Source organism: Parus major, chromosome 2 (assembly GCF_001522545.3).
Source record: "Parus major isolate Abel chromosome 2, Parus_major1.1, whole genome shotgun sequence".
In the NCBI taxonomy this organism is placed as follows: domain Eukaryota; kingdom Metazoa; phylum Chordata; class Aves; order Passeriformes; family Paridae; genus Parus; species Parus major.
The window spans coordinates 59,682,100-59,706,092 of NC_031769.1; the positions used below are offsets into that span (position 1 = coordinate 59,682,100).

A 23,993-nucleotide genomic window follows, 5' to 3' on the forward strand; every position below is an offset into this window, starting at 1 on the left:
CAGCAGAAGATACTGTCTTGGGTAACCTTGTGAGTAGGAGGTTTCAGTGGCACAGAACAGCTAAGGTTTGTTCCTACACAAGGCCAAGCTAGCCAGCAGGAGACTACTTACCAGATGTTAAAAGGAATCATTATTGCATTCTGATAAATTAACTTTGGACACATTAAAGAGGACCTCAACTTGGTAGGAGCATGATGCAACACAGTGCATCGGGTTTGTCAAGTTAATGATTTGGGTTCCGGTCACCAAATCTGTTTGACAGTAGAAATTTCTCATGATATTTTCACAGAAGCTATAGAAAGCTTCAGGGGGCTTTCTGACTGCAGCATAACATGCAAAGCTGACCCTGAGAATACTCTTATAATAATTTTATAGAGGAATAATAGAAGGTTTTGTAAAACCTTCTAATCCAGGTTTTACAAAACCAGCATTAAATACATGAGTAAAATACGTATCATCAAATGAACACAAGTTCCTGTAGCTGAACAAATATTCACACAGAGTGAAAAAAATTCTAATATCTCCATGGTTAAGAAGCCACAAAAAACCAAACTTCCACTTTAATTTTAAGCAAAATTAAAGATAGAAACTTTTCCCCTCTGAAAATCACATTTATTTAAAAGGTGCATCATGCTTTAATTCCAATTCTGTTTAAATTCAAGACTAAATACACAGAAAACCAACTTAATCTGCCTGGTAAGGAGTTAACTACTGGCTTTGGCATTACTGAACCTTGTGGTTTACACTCCATTTCAAATAATGCAAACTTAGCAAAAATAAATTTATAAATAAAATTAACAAGCAAGTAATGCTACCCAGCTTTTTTCTGCTGCTGTTCCACTAAATAAGCATGGAAAGAATATAACATACGCTTTTCTTGCATAATATAAACAAATTTTCCAAAAAAAGAAAAAAAGAATAATTTCAAGCAAACATCAGATTGATGAGCTCTTCTGAACAAGCCACAAATGAGCCAAACATTCTGTTAAAAAAGTATGGAGGCCAGAGTGTGTTTCAACCCTCTCTTTTCCCCGGTGAAGCTGAAACAAATATCTCCTGTCCTTGGAAGAAGAGAGAATATAGCCCAGTGTGGCTGGCATTACATTTTTCACCCCAAAAGCCAGCTTAACTGGCCTAGAAAAGAGCAGCTGGGTGATGAGAGAGAGAAGCTAGGGCAGACTGCTACATGTAGTTTTTCCCAGACATCCCTCCAGTCCTCTGCTCCATTAAGACACTGCAGAATTGTGGTACGTCTATAATGTCAGCATCTTGAAAGATTCAACCTGTATCAATTACTAATGTCACCCTCTGAGGTTTCTAAAAACACATTCAGTTTTACCCCAGATCAGTTCCCTAGCCTGATTTACACAAGGAACTCTCCCAGCCAAAAAGCAGGTGTCCTGAGGAAAGGATGAAAGAAAAAGGGGGCAACAGGGAGAATGGGGAGGACAGATGGAGGAGGAAAGGGAGGGAAGAGATGGCCAAGAAATGCTCCTTCTATTTGCAATGCTTACTGAAAGTACAGCTGAAACTATAGCCTAAGGTATAATATCAAGTAGTAATTTGAATTGTATACATCTCTTTTTTGGCTCTTTTCTATTACACTTTTATTTTGAACAAAAATAAAATGCACCCTTTTTCATAAAAATTGAAATTAAATAGGCTGGCTGTCATTCAAGGATTTTAACAGCACAAATGTAAATATTTGAGTAGGAAAATAAAAAGGAATGAGAAGACTGAATTACATAGAGCAAATGTGAACAAAAATTGGTTTTTGTTTTTTTTTTTCTGCTGAATTAAAAAATACAACCTTTGCTAGACAGACTTTTCTGGTTCTTGAAACTGCCAAAGGTAAGAGATTAGTGGAGTCTTATTGTCTCTAGGATTCTTAGTCAGGCATGCAAAGTAAGCATCTGCGTATTCAATTTATAATCCTTACTTCCAACACTGTAAACTACAACAACCCATGCAGAGTCAAAAAGACTTGATAAAAAAGGACCATTACTAGAATAAATTTGATAGAGACAAGAAGGTTATCTGGTCACACTATCAGACATTTTGGAAACAGTTTCAAATTATCTGGCAAGTCCCCTTCTGGACAATACCTACGTACCTCTGGCAACACTTAGAGAGAGAACAGCACCCTAAAGCAGCAATTGTCCAGATTTTTTAAAAAATATGCCTTTCATTTCATGTCACAGCATTAATATGCTTTATGTTTTGGAACAGACAACCATGATATGAACAACATTTCAAGGCATCCAAGGAATATATTTAAAGCTATTCAAGCTTATAATAATCCCCATAGAGGAGAAAATATTACTTTCAGAAACACAAGGCAGCACATGGAGACTTTGACTCCTGCTGAAGATCTTTATAGAAACATGATTTTTTGCAAATTCCAAGGTGGTACCCCCTCATTAAATGAATGACCACTCCTTTTTAATGCATTATCTTCCTTCCAATCTTCCCTAAATAACAAGTTTTCCTCTGTCATCCCATAGAAGACCTGAGACAATGCCATGGTAACAAATACAGTGACCAACCTCTTATTATCCTGAATACAATCATGTGTTACTCTACTTCAGTTGCTTACTGAAGTAAGAGCTTGCCACATTACAAGCTCTTTGGGGCCACATTTTATTTTTTTTTAAACAGGTACACAATACTTACACAATAAAATCTCAATTCTACAAATGGCAATGAGTGACAAAGTGGTTTTGCTTTAAAGCAAATGGCCCAATTATAGCTCTGCATGTTATGCCACATACTTGCAAAAGCTATTGTGATTCATTTATGTCTTGAGGCATGGGCATGATTTTTTGGCAAATTAACTCACATGGTATGATTGCTCTACCAGGCTGTTTGACAGGACTAAATCCCATATGAACAGTGGAAGAAGATGCTGACACATGGAGCAAAAGAGGTTTCCCTCATGTCTAGTGCCTAGTGTCACAGCAGACTTGGCAGCAAGAGAAAAAAACATAATGCATAAAACCAAGCTGAGGTATGGAGAATGCCTACAAAATCTAACAGACAAAATCAAGTGAGTCTCCACAAAACCCACTTGAGCCAAAAACAAAATTTAATTAAAAAAAATAATAATAAAAAAAAAACTAACCTGGGGCAAAGTATCTGATCTGCCACACTAAGGCATGAAGGCCTCTGTAACTTGTTAGTAAGTTTTTCTAGTTTCTAAACCTGTCAGAAATAAATTTTTTTCCCAAATGTAATTCTTGCAAATAATTTGATGATTTTAGCTAGAAATATCAATTAAAGTTTGACAGACTTATAAGGAAATGGAAGCAAGATTATATTACTGAAAGTTCTTGGCAGCTATTAAATTAGAAGATGTCATGTTCTACACCTTTAATGAAAATATTAACAAGATATTAAACTAAATCTGAGCCTTCTGCTGATTCTTAGTGTTTCTGTGAAAAATAGTGGCATGTTGTGAATCCCAGAATCCTTTGTGGCCAGAGGGCACAGAGATGATCAGTATGTTGAATATTTTGATGACAACATCAAACATACTGCAAGTGCACTACAGAGTGATCAGCCTTTGGCAACAGATTTTGAAAACACCGAATTTATTCTGCATGAGTCTATCACCCAGCGTGTGCAGTAGGTTTGAAGCATTCTGACAGCAGTGGACTGACTGCACACACAACACACTACAAATGCACAAGAATGGCTACATGGCTTTTGGCTCAAAGTCAGCTCACATCTGGCCATCTCAGAAGGAGACTTCCATGCTAACTGCAAAAGAACAAGTAAAAATGTGCAAAACAAGGGAAAAACATGCAGAGAATAATTATATTTTTAAATGCAACAATTTTTAATAAAATAAAGGATTAGCATAAAACCCACACAGATACATTTTCACAGTACTTAACTGTCGTAATAAAATGAATGGAGGAATTTATTTAAAGCATGTTAATAAGGGTGTTGTCCAAATGCCTCTTCAACACTGACCAGCTCAGGGCACCGACCACCACTGTAGGAACCCTATTCCAGGGTTTGAGTGCCCTCTTGGTAAAGAAATATTTTCCCATGTGAAGTCCAAACTCCCCCTGAGGGATGCAGCTTTGAGGCATTCCCATGTGTCCTGACATTGGATGCCACAGAAAAGGGATCAGCACTGCTGTCTCCCTGTCTCCTTCTCAATAAGTTGGAGACAGCAATGGGGGGAAAAAACCTAAACACCAATAATTTAATGTAATTGCCACTACATTTCTTAAGTAAAATTAAAAATAATACAAAGGAATATTTTATGCAACAGAACATGCAGAAAACAACAGAAATAACACTAACACAGTGGTCAACTTGACTGTAGAAAAAAGTGTACCAAGAAGATAACAGGCAATTTCCTTCAGAGCCAAGAAGGAAGTTCACTAAACTAATTTGCTCACTCAAAAGAAGTTTGAAAATATCTCAAATATTGCAATCCACTACTGGAAAGCCATTTTTATCCCTTAAAATAGCTCTTTGCTATATGACATTGGTTATATGTGTCTATATATATTACGCAGTAGTTCTCACATACTTGGTGACGCTGCTTCTACTCTACTGATGGAAAGGAAGGGGAAGGGGAAGGGGAATACATGTGAACAACGAGAACTAATTCATTATGCTATCCCACCTAAGTATGAAACGACACACTGGTACAAAAATATTTGTCTTGGCCTAAGTATTCTGTGCTTTAGCAGCAGTAAGTCAGCAGTAAAGAAACCTGAAACATTCGTAAAACATAAAAAACTAAACAGAAAGAATTTTAATAAACTTAAGAACAGCAATGAAAAAAACCCCTAGCTCTGTGGCCACACCCAAAAAGCACAGCAAAACAAAGAAAGGCTTTTTATCAAAGTATCTCAAATACAGGAGACAAGCTCCTTGGAATGAAATTTCAAATTATGCTTCAGGAACAATATTAGAATAACGTCTATGTTCTGTAGAAGTCAGTATAAAGGCTGACAGAAAAGATTTGTCGTAGATAAACAGTCACCATTCTCCTCCTTCCTCTGTCTCTAAGTCAGATCTGCAGATACAAGTGTTCTCTCTCTCTACAGTGTTATTTTCAGCTCTGGAAGGACCCTCTTTACACAGCCCAGGTTCCATTTGGGCAACTGTGCACCCATTCTCTGTCAGCATGTTCAGAGACCAAACCCACTACAGAGAGCGTGGCCCAAGCATCCTGGTTTGGTACTGCTTCTGCTAAGCAATGGGAAACGAAAACATTGCCAATACTTTATACTCGTCCTTTCATGACTGTCAGCTGCCCTGAAATCATACAGAGAATTTACTGGTAGTTGTGCAGGGACAAAACAGCTACTAGGAACAAAGCAGAATGTCTTGACAGTACGTCATCAGAACCACTAAAACCAGAGGTCCTCAGCAAAGCTCACAGTCTTCTGAAAAGCTCTGGAAACCAATCACATTATATAAAAACAATCCCTATTATCACCCATAAACACTTGCTTATGGCAAACTTGTAGAGAGAAAAATGTTTACATTAATCTCCTTTAAACTCTCAACACTCTAAAGTCTACCAGATTAGGGATAATTGCTTAAGACAACTAATGAAACTCAAGACTCAGAATCTTAGTTTTGGTGCTCCCCTGCTTTGTAATGCTACGTGTTGCCCAAGATTAACAGAAGTGCTACTCAGAACTCAACACCATGCATGCCAGTGAACCATCATGCTAATAATGGAAGAGAAATAAGTGATATCTACAATTATCCATCCAGATGCAATCATTCCACATAGTTTGAGGAATGGTGTTTACCAACAAGACAGAATTTCTTCTGAATGTCCTGACTGTTACCATAAAGTAAGCTAATGTAGTAATTAATTATATTAACTGTGTATTTTAATGCTGTGTATTTTAACAGCAGTATATTTCCTGACATCTGCAACAGATATGCAATGCTTAAGAAGTATGATTTTGTCATGGTACATACAGAATGTTTTCATTCTAAACTAGAATGAAAAAACAGCTAGTTCCATTAAAATAGTTATATTTTTAACTTAGTGTGCTGAATGAGACAAAATTGCTTGCAATATAAAATACTTACTGTCTTTGCTCAGAAAGTCTCTCAATATGTAGGGTTTTTATGATAATGAAAGTCCCACTTAAGGAAAAAAATCAATTTCAAGTCCTGCAATTTAGCCAAAGCCATCCCAGGACACCACTCCACAAAAGTTTCAAAGCTCAGGCTTGTTTAACTTTTGTCTCTCATTGGAACACTGTTCATCAATGGCAGCTCCTCCAGCCTTCCACTTCATACACTAAGCAAAACCACATTGTTATACATAAAGTTTCTTTGGGCAGGAAAGAAAGAGCCCTCTCATAACTGTAAATGCAATCCTCTAAAATACAGCACTGAACATGACACAGCACATTTTGAAAAAAAAACTTACTAATAAATTGATGACACAAAGAAAGTGCTGTACAATCAGCTGCAGAAAAACTTTGCATAAACAGCCTTACAGTAGACATTTGTTCTCCTCTCAAAGACCACTTTACTGTATTTCACAATGCTTTTTCTTTTACTAGCTTTCCTACAGAAGTCTGCTATATATTCTGATTTGACATGGCTGCCCATGTAAAAAAATTAAACTACATAATAACAGTTGAAGTTTACAGAAAAAACATAAAGTTAAAAAATGAAAAAACTCAGCTGCTTTCAACTTGAGATAGATTATTTTGTTAATGAAATTTTGTGAAATATTTAAGTTCATGTGACCTGTAACTTCAAAATTATTATGGAGGTCAGAGAGGAAACATAAACTATGCAAAAGTATGCAGATCCCCCTCAATTTCAGTACACCTTAACATTTACTCCAAGGCATTATGAAAGTAGGCAGTGTGTACAAGAAATCTACAAATTTTTGTGCACATTACATTGAATTCAAGCTATTAAAATAATATACAAAAAGAAAAACAACTTATTTCAGAGGTTGGAAAAGTACAATAAATAGACTGATATTGGTCAATCATGGTGATTTCAGCTACCTCTTTTTAATCAGTTTTCAAAGTGGAAAAACTTTTCATGGCACATCTGTACCTCTCTGTGTTTTTAACTAGAGTTTCAGCAATATATCTGCAAAAACAGAAGTGATTGTTAAAGAGATTGTGGCTCAGTAACTCAGCAAGAAATTGAATAATGGCTTTGAATTGCTAAAATCTTTCACTGGATTGATGAAGTTCCTGCAGCCCACAGCTGCAGCAAGCTGGCAGTAATAAATTCTCCACGCACTGCAAACTGAGTATCTGACCATTTCATCCATTTCTAAGTATATGAAAGCTGGAGGCAAAGACATTTTACAACTGAATAAATACTTGCTTCTTTCCTTATGTCCTCTAACAGAGGTAGTAGTGCAAGGCCAAACAAGAATAGAACTCCCTGGAGATGGCTGCTGTGAGAAACGTCACAGCATTTCCTCAAGAAATTTCAAAACAATAGCTTAAGGGCAACTTTTTCCATTAGAAATCAAATTATTTTGAAAGAGTCGATATTTATAATAAAGGCCACAGTACAACAGATGAACTGAATTACTGATTTTTCAATCCAAATGTACAATACTTAAGTTCAAAATACTTTCCAAAATTTCACATTCATTAACTGCAAAGACAAACAAAACTCGAGGTTTTCTTTCTTGTTATGCCAAGTAAATACATCTTAATGCTAATATAATGTGGAATTGATGTTACATAAGTACAATTATAACAAGACAGACAAGTCTGGGGTTTTTTTCTTTCCATACATCATATAAATCTAAATAAAATTAAGATGGTTAACTTAATCAAGGTCATAATCCTGACTTACTGCCCATCTTATCTTTATCATACTTCTTTGAAGAATAGCCCAAAGTTTCTTTAGAACAGCTATATAGTGCTGAGTAACACTTCTTATGCTGCTTATAAATGGCAGCTTTTCTCCTTCTCAGTAGATACTTGCCAACTTCAAAATCTGTCTTACATTACTGAAAACTTCCAGCTTTCTGAAACATGCTTCCTTAACTGCTTCTCCACCTAAATAACAAGCATATTTATGCATCCTCTATTTCAGTTACTGATAATTTCATAATATGTATACAGGTTTTAGGAACTTATCCTACTAAACCAAAAAATCTGCCACGACAAAATTCCCGTCAGACAATCCTATCAGACAATCCAATTCACAGCAATGAAGCATTAACTGAACACATTTAAGCAATAGGAAAAATTTAGTAGCAGTCACAGATGAGCTTCACAGAAAAAAAGACAGGTGCTTGGGTTTTAACAAAAGTGAAAGCAAAGTGCATTTGCAACCCTAAGCAAGAACTTTCTGTGTACATAATGTGGAGCTTAGAATTTGTGAATACGGGCTCTGATTAGGAAAAAGGCACTTCCTTGCATACTACTGATAGGAATAGACAAAAGTTCATCACTGGCCTAAATAAGGTTCATTATGGACTCCGAAGCAAGGGTAGATTTAAAAACACTTTCAATTTTTGGAGACTTCTTACTAGAATGGTTGCAACTCTTGGAGCCCTGAGTGAAGCTCAATGGATGTACTGTCTGTACATCCACAGAGGATGTGACATCAAATGCTGCACCTACTGCTTTTGATTCCAAGTATTTAATACAAAGATGGAAGCAGCCTCTACACCAGAATTACCCAAGTATTTTTAATGTACATTTTAATCTTTCAAAATGGCACACAAACAGAACAAACACCACCTGTGCCTTCACAATGAATACTGCCATAATTTGGAAATCTGTATTTTCGAAATACAGGTAAAATTTAGATATAAAGAACAAACACTAATATATAATGAAGCTACCATAACTACCAGACCTACAAGAGCTTTAGACAGATATTTGCCCCAGATAGTGTACTGCAAGAAAAACAATATTTGATTGAATCCATGTGACATTGCAAATATCCTACTGAACTTAAAAGCTGACAAGCTTGGTATGGGCCTCAGAAACATTCCAGAACCTCTCCACTAAATCAATTACCAGCAAAAGCAATGTATGCCTAAATTGGATTTAAGAATCCTTGTGAGTCTCATGAAATTTACTTCATAGCTGAATGAAAAAAGGTTTCCATCACCCTCTTAAAAAAATTAGTGACAGAGTAAAATGACCAAATTTTACCATTTCCACATGACCTTAAAAAGATGCATGCACACAACATCACCTGAACAATTCTAAAATCAAAATAAAATACTTCAAAGACGACATTTTCTAAATAGTGGTGCACACCATAACAAAAGTATGGCTTTCAACCACAAAGGCACTACGAGACACAACTATGACTGTTAACAACAGAGTCATATTGTACCCCAACCATTATGTGTGAAAGTAAGCCCAGAAACACTTCAGTGGTTGACTTTTATTGTAGAGTTAAAACTCCTTACCTTGAAAAGACTGTTTGGCTCTGTCCACCAGTTCTTCAATAGGGTAACTTGCTAGATCTCCTCTGGCATGCTTAGTTTTACAGTAGGTACATGCATTGAGACACCTGTTCAGAAAATGAAAATACTCAGTTTCTAACCAAGAAAGCCTTTATATGCACAGCTGTATTTATTAAGTACTTCTGGAAAAATGAGTTTTTATATCTACAACCAGAAAATAGTAGTATTCTACTTTAAAATCAATGGAATCATTTGAAGAACATTTTGCTGTCCTAACTTCTTAAAATATCTTTCACATTTAAATGAAAGGTTGAAAAACAATCAGTGGGAACCACACACAAAACCCAAGAGTGGGAATTTTTTAGAAAGGTAGAATAGGATTAATAATTGTTCACTACTGAAGATGAATCTCCAGGTTTCTGACCCCTCTATTACATAAAAAATCTAATCCAAACACAAAAATACAGGAAAAAAATCCTGAAAGGCTGAAAGTAGATTTTTCAGTGTGTTATTGAAAAGACATTTAAATTAGTTTTTCCTACTTTTCTTTGGCTTGAATAAATAGAACAAATAATGCAATCACCAACAGAATCACCAAATAGAATGACAGCTTGGCACAAAAATTTGGGGAACTAATGAAAACTTCTACAAGAAAAGGAAGGAATAACGTGATTGTTTTTAATTTACCTGACAATATACTAAAGGCAGCCTAAGTTAGAGTATAAGGATGGAAAGACCAAAACATACAACAACTACCTCTCATTGTAAGCTTTTTGTGCTTTTTTTCCCTTCTCCCCTTTTTAAAGCTGATATTGCTCTAGCTTTTTATAGATTAAAGCATTTAAGCCTAAGCTCTAAAAACCCCACAGACCCAAAAAAACTCATTATTAATACTGTTCATGCTTACTAGAATACTGTAAGTTCTGTCCATTTTCATAATAAAAAGGTTACAGCTTCATAAGGTCATAGAATTTTTAAGGCTATTAAAGATCTCCAGGGTCATCAACTCCAACACAGGACTGAAAACCACCACGTCAAATAAACCACAGCACTAAGTGGCATGTTCATTTCTTGAACACTTCCAAGAATGGTGACTCAACCACTTCCCAGGGAAGCCTGTTTCAATGCTTAGGCCTTCTTTCAGTAAATATGTTCTTCCTGATGTTCATGTTAAACTTCTCCTGCCACAGCTTGAGGCCATTTCCTCTTGTCCTGTTGCTGGTCGCCTGAGAGAAGAGACCCCCACCTGGCAGCACCCTCCTTTCAGGCAGTTGTAGAGAGGGATAAGGTCCCCCCTGAGCCTCCTTTTCTCCAGGATAAACACCACCAGCTCCCTCAGCTGCTCCTCACAGGACTTGTGCCCCAGACCCTTCCCCAGCTCCACTACCCTGCTCTGGACACGCTCCAGCCCCTCAAAGTCTTCCTTGTAGAGAGGGACCCAGAACTGACCACAGCACTCGAGGTGTGGCCTCACCAGTGCTGAGTACAGGGGACAATCACTGCCCTGCTCCTGCTGCCCACACTGCTCCTGATACAGGCCAGGATGCCATTGGCTTTCCTGGCCACCAGGGCACTGCTGGCTGATGTTCAGCCACTGTTGACCAGCACCCCCAGATGCCTTTCCACCAGTTAGTGTTCTGTCCACTCTTCTCCCAGCCTGTAGCACTGCAAGGGGTTGTTGTGATCTAAGTGCAGGGCTCAGAATTTGGCCTTTTTGAAATTCATACGGTTGATCTTGACCCATCAACCCAGCCTGCTCAGCTCCCTCTGCAGATCCTTCCTAGCCTCCAGTAGATCTACACCCCAGCTCAACTTTAGTGTCATCCGTAGACTTATTGAGGATTACTCATTCAGACCATCAATGAAGATATCAAACAGGATAAGAAAAGGGTGCCAGAACTGGCAAATGTTCCAACTACAGCATACTAGGAACTAATACCACAGAACTTTCAAAACAATACTGAAAAGGCAGATAGTAATGGGTAAGTTCTGATGAAGTCACCAGCTACACACTGTGCTTACTACTTGGATATATATTGTCTACTATTACTATGTCTGGCATCTCCATGACAATGTGATTATTGCTTTGCAAACTCCAAAGACTCCCCTCACAGGTTAGTTCTGCTTCATTTGCATAAGCAGGGGTTCAGGAAGGGCAGAATACTTCCCAGAACATCTGCTCAGGTGCCCTCCTGCCACTGCACATCCCTTCAGCCCTGAGACCTTCTCCATTCAGAATCTTAAGTTCTGCAAGAGAACATCTAGGTAGTTTGTGGTTCTCTCTGCTAGACTAGATATGTATATTATTTTTGTGCCTATCAGACCAAAACATCAGATTTTAGCATCCACTTGAGAACAGAAAACTAAAATACACTGCTTAACAGCAGCAATCAGACTGCTCTATTAATTAGAAATGTGTATGAAAAAGGTTGCCAGTAAAGTATCCAACTGGCTATTAAAAACAGAAAAAATCCCTACATCTGAATCTTTACATCCTGTTCAAAATATGTGATTCTTTGCCACCCAAACACAACTTATTCATCAGATGTATCTTACCTTTCTTCTGCAAATAAAAAGCCTTTCATTGCACAGGATCTGAAGCATAAGGTAGTGCTAAAGGTAGTACTTGAAATCAAGAAAGTGTAAGCAGGTCATTGGTTTATAATTTGTCTGTGTAACCTACGCACCAAATGAAAATGTTTTTATTCTAGGTCAGTGTCATCTAAAGGTTGCCATGAACGGCTTTCCCTCAAAGCCCATGGGTGCTTCTTTCTCTCCATGCTGCCCTTACACAAAGCATGTCCCCTTCCTTTTTTCCTTTTCTTGATTTTCTTTCTGTAACTATGTTTTTAAAGCACAACTCTCCATTCAACCCAGCACCTCATTTCTAGGCAGCCTCCCATCCTGACATCCCACTGTCACACTCCTCTCCCTCCACATAATTAATTCAGCTAAACCAGCCTTTTTCCACACAGCTACACAGAGAAGAAGTATTATGGATCAGTCAAGGAAACATAAAATCAGTTTCAGAATGAGTATGTCTGCCCTTTTGGAACCAAAACACAAAAGGTGTATTATTATGTACTAACCTTTGTACTATATTAACCTTTGTTTTCTCCAAGAAAATAAACTTACCAGCTATTTTGCCAAACTTCTCAGGTCAAGAAGAGATCTTACTACAACAATCCTGCCTCTTGAACAGCAGGTTACTTTAACACTGGCATTTTCACTCACAAAAGATAATTCTGTCAGCCATCAGTAACAAAGGGATGCATCAAGATATTTTTATCTTGGGATAAAGTAAATTTCTTGGACTCAAATTTAAGCTCAGATTAGAGGAAAAAAAAACAAAAAAAAACACCATACACAACAAAATCCAACAACAACTTTTATAATTTCCTTAAATTTGCAAATTCTGTCTTCAGAGTTCCAACAAAAACTTAATCACAAATTTTTTGTTACCTTGAACTGTAACCTTGAATAAAAACAATGTTTTTAATAGATTTTCAGGTGTGTTAATTCATCCTAAGATTGATAAAAACTGTAATATAGTAAGTTATTTAAACAAACTTCTAAACTTACTCCTGTATAATAGATCTAAATAGATCTAAAATCTAAACTGGTATTGATGTACAGTAAAAAGGATATTTTATGCTATATACATAAAATTTTTCTGTTCCCTTATCATGTATGGTGCATCTATAAAATACATCATGTTACCTCTTTCTCTCTTCTCCTTATAAGTTAAACATAAAACATATACATTCCTTACTATGTATTTTGCTCTGCAGTTGGGTAGCAGTATTTGCCAAATACTGAAATTATTACTCTCCAAATGTAATTTTCACATCTTCAATTAATGCTCCTGGTCCTACAAGACTGTGCTACCTGAAAAAAATGCAGTAACAGCAGCTCTTCTATGGTATTTCAGTAAACTCTGTCATGAAGAGAACATGGAAATGTGAAGAAAGCAGCATGAATAAAAAAGAGGAAGGTATTTTCCAAATATTCACAGAATTATTACATTTTCCACTACCTTCACAATATTATTCAGATAATCACAGTATTATGTGGTATTGTTTCCAAGACATTTATTTCTATGGTCTTTAAGTACAGCTTCAGGGGGTTTGTTGATTTATTTTGGTGTAGGAGCTGAAAGCTGGAACCTGGAGGCAGACTTTTTTCAAGTTTTACTGCAGTAATTAAGTTATTCCTACTATAAAATAGAAGTATTAGGTAGGCCTAAATAATTTAGTTTTTCACCTTTTTTTGTACTTAAAGAGATTATATAACAAAACCAGAGACAAACTTAGATGTAACATAAAAAAGGATCAGTTTTAGAAAGCAAAGCAACGGAGACAAAACTTCTATATCCTATTGGTACCGTATTTGTTAATACCAACTGGGAAAAGGAAATAAACTTCTGGGCTAAAGCTGACCAACAAAAGGGTGCAGATTCAAACTATTTGTAAAAATGCTGAACTAACCACTTTTCACAGATATAAGAATTACCAATTCTTGAAAACAGAAATTTAAAACAAACCATCAGTATAATCAAAGATCTGCAGTGGTTTCTTCCCTAGTAAGCCATCCTCCGCTCCAAGTTTCCAGCATAACAAATTACTCATATGGCCATGCTGCCACATACTCAGACCACAGACAATCAAGTGGAAAAAGGCTTTTGGGAACTCAGAGAATCTGAGCACTGCCTCTTACTAAGTGGCATCCATCACCAAGTGGATCACCTAAAACGAACATCTCCTTAAAAACCAGCCTTTACCACAGCTCTAGCTCAAATACATGACTAAACAGCCAAGAAGCCAGTAGCTGCAAAAGAGTATTTGCTTTGTGTTAAACTGGGAGCCTTCTTCAAGCATTTATAGCTGGTTTGTAAATGTTAATTCTTGTTAATGCAGGTCAAAGCTTTTCTTTTTGCACAAAGAAATCACAGATATTTGTAGAAAACAGTAATTAATGACCATTGTGTATGTAATTACTGATATGTTTTGGCTAAATTTTATAGCAATTCCAGAACAAAAAACACTGAGTTCTGGTTTTCCAGCATACTAAACTGATTAAGGTACTTTGAATTATTAACCTTTTGCTTTGAATTATTAACCTTTAATCAGCTATGTGCTCAATATACAGAACTATTCACAGCAAGATAAAATACAATCCACAGATAAATTACTACCATGTGGCTAATTAAAAAACTTCTCAAACACTTACCAAACTGAGCATTATCAACATTTTGGCAAAGTGCCTAAAATTCTCTTGTAGACATAGGTCTTCTTGTAGACAGCGGTCTTCACAATGTTTAGCTAGTATGTATTCATGTTGTGCATTATACTAACCAGACTCTTCAATTTCAGAACAGTAATATCCCTCATAAAACACACACTTAACATGAAAGACTCCCCCTTACAGATGGAACTAATTATGAGTAAGAATGCTTATGATACAGCAGACTTTATTTAAAGACTTTCCTTCAGTGGGACTAATCAGTGGAATCTAGCAGCAGACGAACATGAGAGTGCAGACATGAGGAACAAAATCCTGGTTCCTCTTAATAGGACTTAGGCCACTAAGTTTAGTCAAGACAAAATTCCACCCTCAGATATGAAAAGTAAAAGATATCTTTCATTCAAGGATCAGAAGACAGCTCAGTTACAGCATGTGATGAGCCATTAGTGTGTGTGTCACTCAAATTACATGTGACTGATAAAGACCATACATCTGTGAGCAAGATGGGAGAGCTGAATGCTGTGATAGTGTCAAGAGAAGATCTCAGCTACTCTGCAGGTGGTTGATCCTGGGGAAGTGTTCCCTCAATATCTGGAATAATCCAGTAAAATCCTGCTTGCTTCCGAGGTGGTCTACTAAATTGGAAAATTCCATTAAAAAATTTAATCATAATTCAGACTAAAAAACTAATATTTGCCTTACGAGATCTGACTAGCTGTACATATTCAAGATTTAATGACACTCACCCCATTAAAAAGAAAATAAAAATCTGCCAGTATTGCAGAACTGACCACTGACATGCCTGGCATATTACATCAGTACAAACATGGAAAGATTGCTCATCACTGTTTCCCAAACCATCTCTCTGCATCTACCGCCAGACTTCCTCAGGTGGTCTCAAAAGCTCCAGGCCAAGAATATTTTGTATTAAAACTATGGTTTTCCTGAAAAGGAACATCATTTGCTTGCTTCAAAATACAGGTTAGAGAGGAGATTTATGCTTTTATAAGATACTTTTACAGCTTCTATCAAATGTAATTTTGACAAAAATGCTCTGTAGTGTGAATACAGAGAAAAAAACTCCCTTTGCAGGCCTGACTGAGCAAAAGAAATACCCAAAATACATACTCCCAGCAGGAAAAGCTAGTCACAAGTTATTCATCAAAAGCTAGCAGAATTCTGCTAATGTTTTCCTGCTTAGAATACCAAGTTATGAAAACCTAACAACACTTACACTATACTTATAGTAAAATATCATACTATATTTATAGAATTAAATGCCAGTAATACTTGTTAGCATTCTACCTCTGTGAAGTCTACTTTTTACTTCCAAAATACCTAAATTCCCTCAAGCATAGCTTAATGAATCAGGGGGGGAAAAAAGTAGTTCCCAGGAAAATTCTAAAAAAAAAAAAAAAAAAAAAAAAAAAAAAAAAGCATGCCAAATATGCCTGATCTCTTTTCAGGAAACTGTTCTTATTCCTTGAAGGTCTGAAGTTTTCACATTTTACAATAAAGCTTTTCAACCCAGAATGACAGGGAATATATTTTCCTTACAAATATTTGGGGCATGGGAGGTGGTTTTCACTTTAAAAATATTCAGGATTTAAAATACTTTTGAAACAGTGGCAAACAATTTCTCATAAAGGCTAATTAGTCTAAGCAGCAAACCACATTATTACAGAAATACTGTTTCTGGTATCCCAGCTTGCTCAGACTGAGCTTGGACACCAGCCACAGGTACACACACACACTTGAGGGTACAACATTTTCGATATGATAAGAACAGAACTTGTCTAAACTTATCTTTGTAGCCAAGTATTTTAGAGATATGCTGTGATAAAGGTTTGCTGAAAGTGCAATGCCAGCCTAAAAAGTCTCTCAAAAGAGTTTTAGCAGAAAATAGTACGACCCTTCAAGCAATATTATATAACACATGGGACTGCACACATTTTTCTCAAAGTACAACCATGAGATGCTGTATTTTTATTCTGCTACTCATGCCATGCTCAGCAAAATGGCAAGAAAGGGCATTAAATTTCATTCTTCTAAATATCTTTGAAGCCAGTGTTTTATTTGGTAATGTCCCACTGTTACTAATCAAAAGGAATTTGGAGAGAAGGTAGTTCCATTGGTTTGATAAGCCATAATATGATTTAATTTCGTACTTTCAATATTTGCATTTTCCGAAACTGAATTCCTACAGTCAAGTGCAGGTGATTCAAAGGTCACAGCTGTGTGGTTATATCATCTACATTCACCTTGCTCACTTCAAGGCCAATGATTTAACATTAAGTGCATCAATGGCACTTCTCAGTGTTTGTCTAAAGAACTTATTGATTAATTACTCTGGCCACACAGTTTTGCAACTGCATTAATGTATTAAGGCATTCTAAATTGATACTACAAGATAAAACATCCTATTGTTAAGGTGAACATATGTGCATTCTCCATCCTGACCCAAAACATTGCAGTGCTTGATGCTTACTGGAAACTGCAATGTTTTTTTCCTCTACCATTCAAACTAAAGCCCTATGATTCACAGAAACATAACTTATTTTATAAATATTTCCAAATAGCTGCATGGCTATGTAGAACTCAGCCTTGGGGGAAGATCAAGACAGGCATTAATATCAAGAAAGTGACTCAGCTAAAACAGCACAGGTAGACAAATGAGGTTCTGTGGTTGCGTGGAGCAGAAAATGCCACGGCATTGTAACTACAAGTCATCAATTCTTTCAGCACTTCATAAACAGCAACAATATTTAGAAGATGACGACTCCTGGTCTCAGTCAAATAGTAGCAATGAAGGGGGTAGAAATGAAGAGCTATGGCAGAAAAATCTCAGATAAAAAAAGATACTTTCTTAGAAATCTGCTCACAGCTAATCCCAGAGATGCAGTGGCAGAACATCCCAACATCACTTTATCACCGTGTATAAAGAACTGCTACTCTCAGATCCTTCCTAATGAACAGCAGTGACTGGAAAACGACCTCTGAGGACAGGATTCTTGGAGACTTGCTTTAATTTATAAAGTTGCAGAGGGATTTGACTTGACAACTGCCTTAGTATTTAAAGCAACAAATCCTACAATTGTATTTAAAATATTCTACTGGGGGGCAGATGACTTAGCAAAACTTACACCGAATGCGCTGAAAAACATAATTGGGTTAGCAATGAACAATTGCAAAAGCTTTTTAAAATCAAGCTTTCAAAGTTTTCACTGAAATACTACTATTTAGTTTTACATTGTGATTTTTAGGGGCGTGGGTGTGTATAATGAGCATGTGTAAAGCTCCGTTTCAGGAATGAAGCATTTCAGCAGATCTCTAAGACTGGAAGAAGGCTAAAGGGAGTCAAGCGTCCTTCTATAACCAATCCACTTCATTTACCATACATCTTCACAACATTAGCAGCTCCTGAATCACCCCCACAGAAAACATGGTTGAAAAGTAGACCACTGCCTGTGATAAGAGCTATTGTTTTTACTTCCTAATGGCTTTTGGGACAGACCCTTTTAGAGTGGTGAAATCTCACAGGAAACACTAAGCTGCAGTTAATTCTGTAACATACAGCAGGTACCACACAGATTCTTGGGATAAAAGGCATTGTTTTTGTACTGGTCAAAACATCCTGGGGGGAAAAAAGAAAAAAAAAAGTTACATTTCGGCAACACTAAAACTACCAGGCTTAATTTAGACTTTATCTGAGATTGCCATCAGACCAATTTCCAAAAAAGCATTTGTAAAATGTCTGTGGGAAAATGGATCTCAATTGTCTGGGTAATATAATAGAAATAACTACATAATAAAAACAAACTCACCACTTATAATCTAGTGATGCCTATATAATTTAGGTCAAAGTTACAAGGTACTTATATAGCTTGAGTTATAAGATATCAATATAACCTGATATATATACATAACCTGATATTGATATAACCTAAGTCATGATTTTTTTATATAACTATATAATCTGTATCATAGCCTTTTATACCTATATAATCTGATATAAATAACTTTCTATACAATGTAATGGTTAGGATATGGTTAACCAGTTGCCTAATGCCAAATAGACAAAAAAAAATAAAAAAAAATTATTGCATCCACATAAAGCTTTCTGTCCCAAAATGTCCTACTGCTTGTGGTAGCAGCAGGACTGTTAGAAACTCCAGTGTGGAGAAGGCTCCAAGCAATTAATACTTTGCTGTTGCTCCTAAATGTCATTTCTGTCTTGCAATAAAATTGTTAGTCTTGCTGAGAAATAAAGGTGTCTGTGCAGCCCTAGCTACATACATGCTTCAAATACATACTCTTCCCTATACATTACTTCATCCATGTAAAATGAAAGAAGACCACATATTTCAACACTAATTGCCCAATCCCAAATCTCAGATATCCCAAGCAATTTAATGGACTGATTTAAACAGTTTTTCTCATAAGATGCATGGACTGATTTCTTTTAAAAACAGAAAGTTAAACTAGGGCCCTTATGTTTGCCTTTAAGAGTCTCCAAAGGGATTTTCAGAAGCAAATTAATCCCCTTTTTGCACAGTTACAGACCTGAGTCTGGCAGACCATGGACATAACTTTCTTACTTAACTAACAGTTATGAATTATTTTATTTTCATTATTCTGTAATGTTATTGTTTGAATGTATTTAACTATGTTTTGCAGAATTTAAAACTAGAGACAGTACAGAAAAACAGGAAACTATAGTTTTTCATTACTAAACACAACTTCATCTGCTTTACTTCTCTAAAATTCTCCCATTCTAATGATTCCTCAGATGTTTTATTCTACTTTAGTGTGTTGTTTTCCCTGCCTTTTTCTTAACTTGTTCCTCTTGTCTTGCATTTGGGGACCTGTATGCTTGTAACTCTTCTGCAGTGTCCCCATGCCTCAGTGACTGGAATGGTCTGACATTCTTACAAGCTAGTTGGCCAGTGTTTGTATGCTTTGATTTCCTCTAACTACTCAAGTCTGTGGTGAGCCTGAAACTTTTCCAGTTCAATTGCTGCCAGCTCTGACAGAAAACATAATTTTCTAGTTTCTTTTTTTTTTTTTAAAGATGGTCAAATAGTTTTAGACTTAAGATTTATTTATTTTTTTTTTTGCCTTGTCACCTCCATTGCAACTCAGATAGTTACGGTCAGTCATTTAAAAGAAAATCAGAAAGACTATTACTAAAGCACTTAATGCATAAATCAGAGCATTAAAAACAGGCCACAGAACCTCTTGGGGATTCAGGATCTAAACAGCCTTCTAGACATTACAGGCTGGAAAATACACAAGAGGCAGCTCTAGTCATCCAAAGCAAGACTTAACAATAAAAAGGAATGGACAGACAAAACACAAAGTAGCTCAGCAATTCAGTTGTTTACAGGCTTTAGTCAATACTCAAAATGAAAGCTTTTTTCATATTTCCACATCTCCATCTGGCTACAACATTATCTTTGCAATGGCTGACTTGAACTGTTTTTTCACCTCTAACAAAGTTCTTTAAAAGACCCAGCCTTTTGGATGATGAGGGGTTTTTCAGGACAGGCTGTTGAACAGACCCATCAAGCTGATGTAGCAAGGAACACAAACCAGTTACTTCCCTGCAGGAATGCTTTCACAAATATGGCTGATGACATCATACTACAATATGTTTATGTGCTTTTACAGACATGGGTTAAACAGACATTTCCCTTGAGAGGCTGAGTTCTGAAGAAAGACATGAACTGACCTTGCCTTCCACAAAGAGGTGGTGACTGACCCTGCTGGATGGGGAAGACTGGGGATGTCATATGTCATGGGTTTTTTTTGATTTTTTTTTTTTGTTTGTTTGTTTTTTTTGTTTTTTTTTTTTACTTGCAAGGCTCCTATAGAATATGTAAAGTCAAACTTCTATGACATGGATTGAGTAAGTGTTCAACAGAGTGGGTTAAAAATGGGCTGGACTGCTGGGATGTGGTGAGCAGTGTGAAGTCTAACTGGTGGCTGGTTAGTATTGGTGTTCTTCAGGGGCTGACTGATGCTCTGGGCACTCAAATCTCCCAACTTTATTAATAATATAGGTGAAAGGATGTAATATATCAGCAGCAAACATAGAAGTGGAGAGGAGGGATTACTTAACATGCTGGAAGGTAGGTTTGCTATTCAGAGGGACATCAATAGCCTGGAGAAAGGGGCTTACAGGAACCTCACAAAGAAAACTGGCTTGTTCTTTGTTGGGATGAGGAGCTCTTGCTGCTGCAGATGATGGCAGGATACAATGAAGGCACAGCCAAGCTGTTGGAGGTTCAAGGTCTCAGGATTAGAAGCAATGGACACAAGTTGCAAAACCAAGGAAAATACCATTAGACCAAAGAAGTATTATACCACAACAGCCATCAAGTACTGGAACAAGCCGCACCACAGCTGATCTCATCTCTTGGAGACCCTGGAACCTAACAAGAACACTATTCCTTCCTAGAGACCAAGGACTTTTGCTGCTCCAGATTTGTGTCCACACATATGAGTGTGAGCAGATGTGTGCCCATAACTTAGTTCCCTGAATGGAGTATATCTGTGCCCCTTCATATTCCTTTGAAATATTCAATTCAACCCAAAATTTAAACAAGCTTTAACCAAAACCAAAATTTTAAATTAGTAAGTTTTGTTGTGAGTTACGTAGGGCCAGAAGTCAACTTCTGAATCCACTCAACTTGAATTCATGCTAAAATCCTAAACTCTCTTCTGCAAACACACCTTTACCACATGTAAAAAAAAAAAGGATGGGGGTTAGGGGGGAATGAAGGTGAATGTATTGTGTAAACAACGAAGAAAAGCCCCCTCAATGAGCAAATGTGCAGTAAGCCGTTGTGTGTGCTCATGTCTAAGGCAGTTTATGCAAACTATAGAATCAAACTTTCCAGTCTCACAAGACTTGATGGAGATAGGTCTCTAAGCCTTGCTTCACAGAGGAGCATTCATCCTTTTGGAAAATAAAGCCATTCAAGCTCCTCTAGACTAAAATAAAAAAGCCACTGTATTTACTGAGTATTCATGGTATTACTCTCATAATTTCACTTTAATAGAGAACTATACTTCTCCCCACATATTGTTTGCATAAGAAAATAATTGAGCGTACAATATTCAACAACATTCATAAAGTATTCCACATATACGTAAGACATATCATAAACCTTAAACTCCTAAAGAAAGAAGAGTAGGAGGACAGCAGAGGCTAGAGTTTTAGGTGGATATAGGTAGAGCAATATTACCTTTGAGACCTAACTAGCAGTAAGGTTCATTTAAAAGAATATACACAAATCAAACTGAAAGAAAGTAGATTTTAGATTAGATGTAAGGATGAAAATCTTCATTGTGAGGGTGCACTGGAACAGGCTCCCAAGGAAGTTCTGGATGCCCCAAACCCTGGAGTGTTCAGGGCCAGGTTGGATGGGCCTTTGAGCAACCTGGTTTAGTGGAAGGTGTCTCTGGGGATGGCAAGTGAGGTTGGATCCAGGTTATCCTTAAGGTCCCTTCCAACTCAAACCACTCTGTGATTGTAACTCCTCGTTTTGTTTAACTGACTTTTGTTTTAGTAAGAGGTATGGCTTCACTCCTATATTTGATTTTAACACCACACTCAAGGAAACAACACTCAAATATACATAAGCTGCTGGAATGAACCAGCAATACAGGAAGAGGGCCTAGTTTAAGTTTAACGATGAAAATTCCAATTATAGTCTCTGCAGTAAGTTCAGCAGCTGTCTGAACCACAAAGAATGACTGTGTGGTTACATATGAACTGCTTAAAAAAGTGTCTGCAGCAGCCTGACTTGAGCACAGATGCAGGGGTTGTATACTGAGTGTGTGAGTGAACATTAACAGGAGAAAGGAACCTATAACAAACAAGCTTCTAAAAGCTTGTTTGGTGCTCTTACATACACATATCTCTAGACTTAGAGTACATTCCCTGCTCCCACAAAAAACTGCTTGATTAGAATTTTTAACATGTCTAGGGAACATTTCTGAGACCAGCTACAGATATAGCAAGAAATCCTGCATACCAAGAAACTGCAGACACAAGCCAACAAGCACAACATTATCATACTTCTGGTCAAGCAAAATGGCCAAGCCTATAGAAGACATCACTTGTAACCCTTTAGTCAGAATGCAAGGTTATTTACATGCTTACAGTGTGCTTGGTGAACATGCAAGCTGAGCTTTCCTAAGGATGTAGATACTTACATACACAGTTTAACCTCTACTAATATTTTCTCTCTATTGCACAAAACTGTCCTTTAGACTATTCCTTAATGGCAAATGAAAAACATTATCTCAAAAGTTAATACATTTTATTTTACTGAAGAATTATTATATATCTAAAGCAAAAGACAAAAGTTCCAATTTGTATTTGACTAGTTATAAATCACTACACTATTTTACCTACACTTAAAATTTTAAAAAGTAACTGAAAGATAGTTTTGGAAAGGAAGAATAAATTTTAGAAAATCAGCTTAGAAAACCATAACTTGCAGAAAAAAACAACCATCTGCACCAATAATAAAGGGAGTTTTCTTTAAGCACTTTAACAAATGATCTAAACCAAACTGTTAGAACAGAGGAATGTGAATGACTAAACAAACCCTTCAGTAAACATTCCCCAGCTGCAGTTTTCAGCCTAATACCAAGTTTACATGTAGAGACTCCATCTACCTTCTGCAAAACGATAAAACTTCAGAAGCAAAGCAACATTATATGACATACATGACTCACAAACCATAGTCACTGCAAAAAAAAAAATCCACTAGACAGTTATCTCTTAAAAACAAAAAAGACACCAGGACTGGCACCAGTCTGCAATGCAAGAAAGAGCATGTGATACTTAGACACTTGTGTATTAGTTTAAAAATAAGCTAGATAAGCATGTGATGAGTGACAATTTTGTACTTGACCTTTGCTTAATAGCTCCTTTTCAAAAAGTCCACAGACATCAACAAAACTCCTAAAAAAAAGCTAAGACCTTACATCTATCTCATCCAGTCTGCTGAAAATAAACCCTAAAACCAAAATTCTACATAAAAAAATAAAAACATATGTTCTGAAGGACAAATTCAGAAAAAATATTTTTTCTTTAAAAAGCATTGAGGTCTTCTTGTAAATCAAGCTGATGAAATTCAACATGTTAAGAGACAGAAGCTTGGGGTGTATATTTCCAGTGGGAATATTTCACTCTGCCTAGCAGGCAAGGAATTTGGAAATAAGAGTTCCTCTTTCCTGAGGCTGACCAGGTCTACAGGATTGCACAGGAAATTCTTTTAAGTCAGGAAATGAGGATGTATCCTGCATGGGACAAGAAACTCTTATT

The 23,993-nt window shown here is 36.7% G+C and overlaps 1 protein-coding gene across 3 annotated transcripts in view; it reads right to left on the minus strand.

Annotated features, from left to right (window-relative positions):
* CDKAL1 (CDK5 regulatory subunit associated protein 1 like 1) overlaps positions 1-23,993 on the minus strand; it is a 376,796-nt gene that overhangs the window by 196,971 nt on the left and 155,832 nt on the right. For all 3 annotated transcript variants that reach the window (XM_015617399.2, XM_033512031.1, XM_033512032.1), the window contains exon 9: positions 9,410-9,513. In XM_015617399.2, coding sequence (XP_015472885.1) covers positions 9,410-9,513 — 104 coding nt within the window. The remainder of the gene's footprint in view (positions 1-9,409; positions 9,514-23,993) is intronic.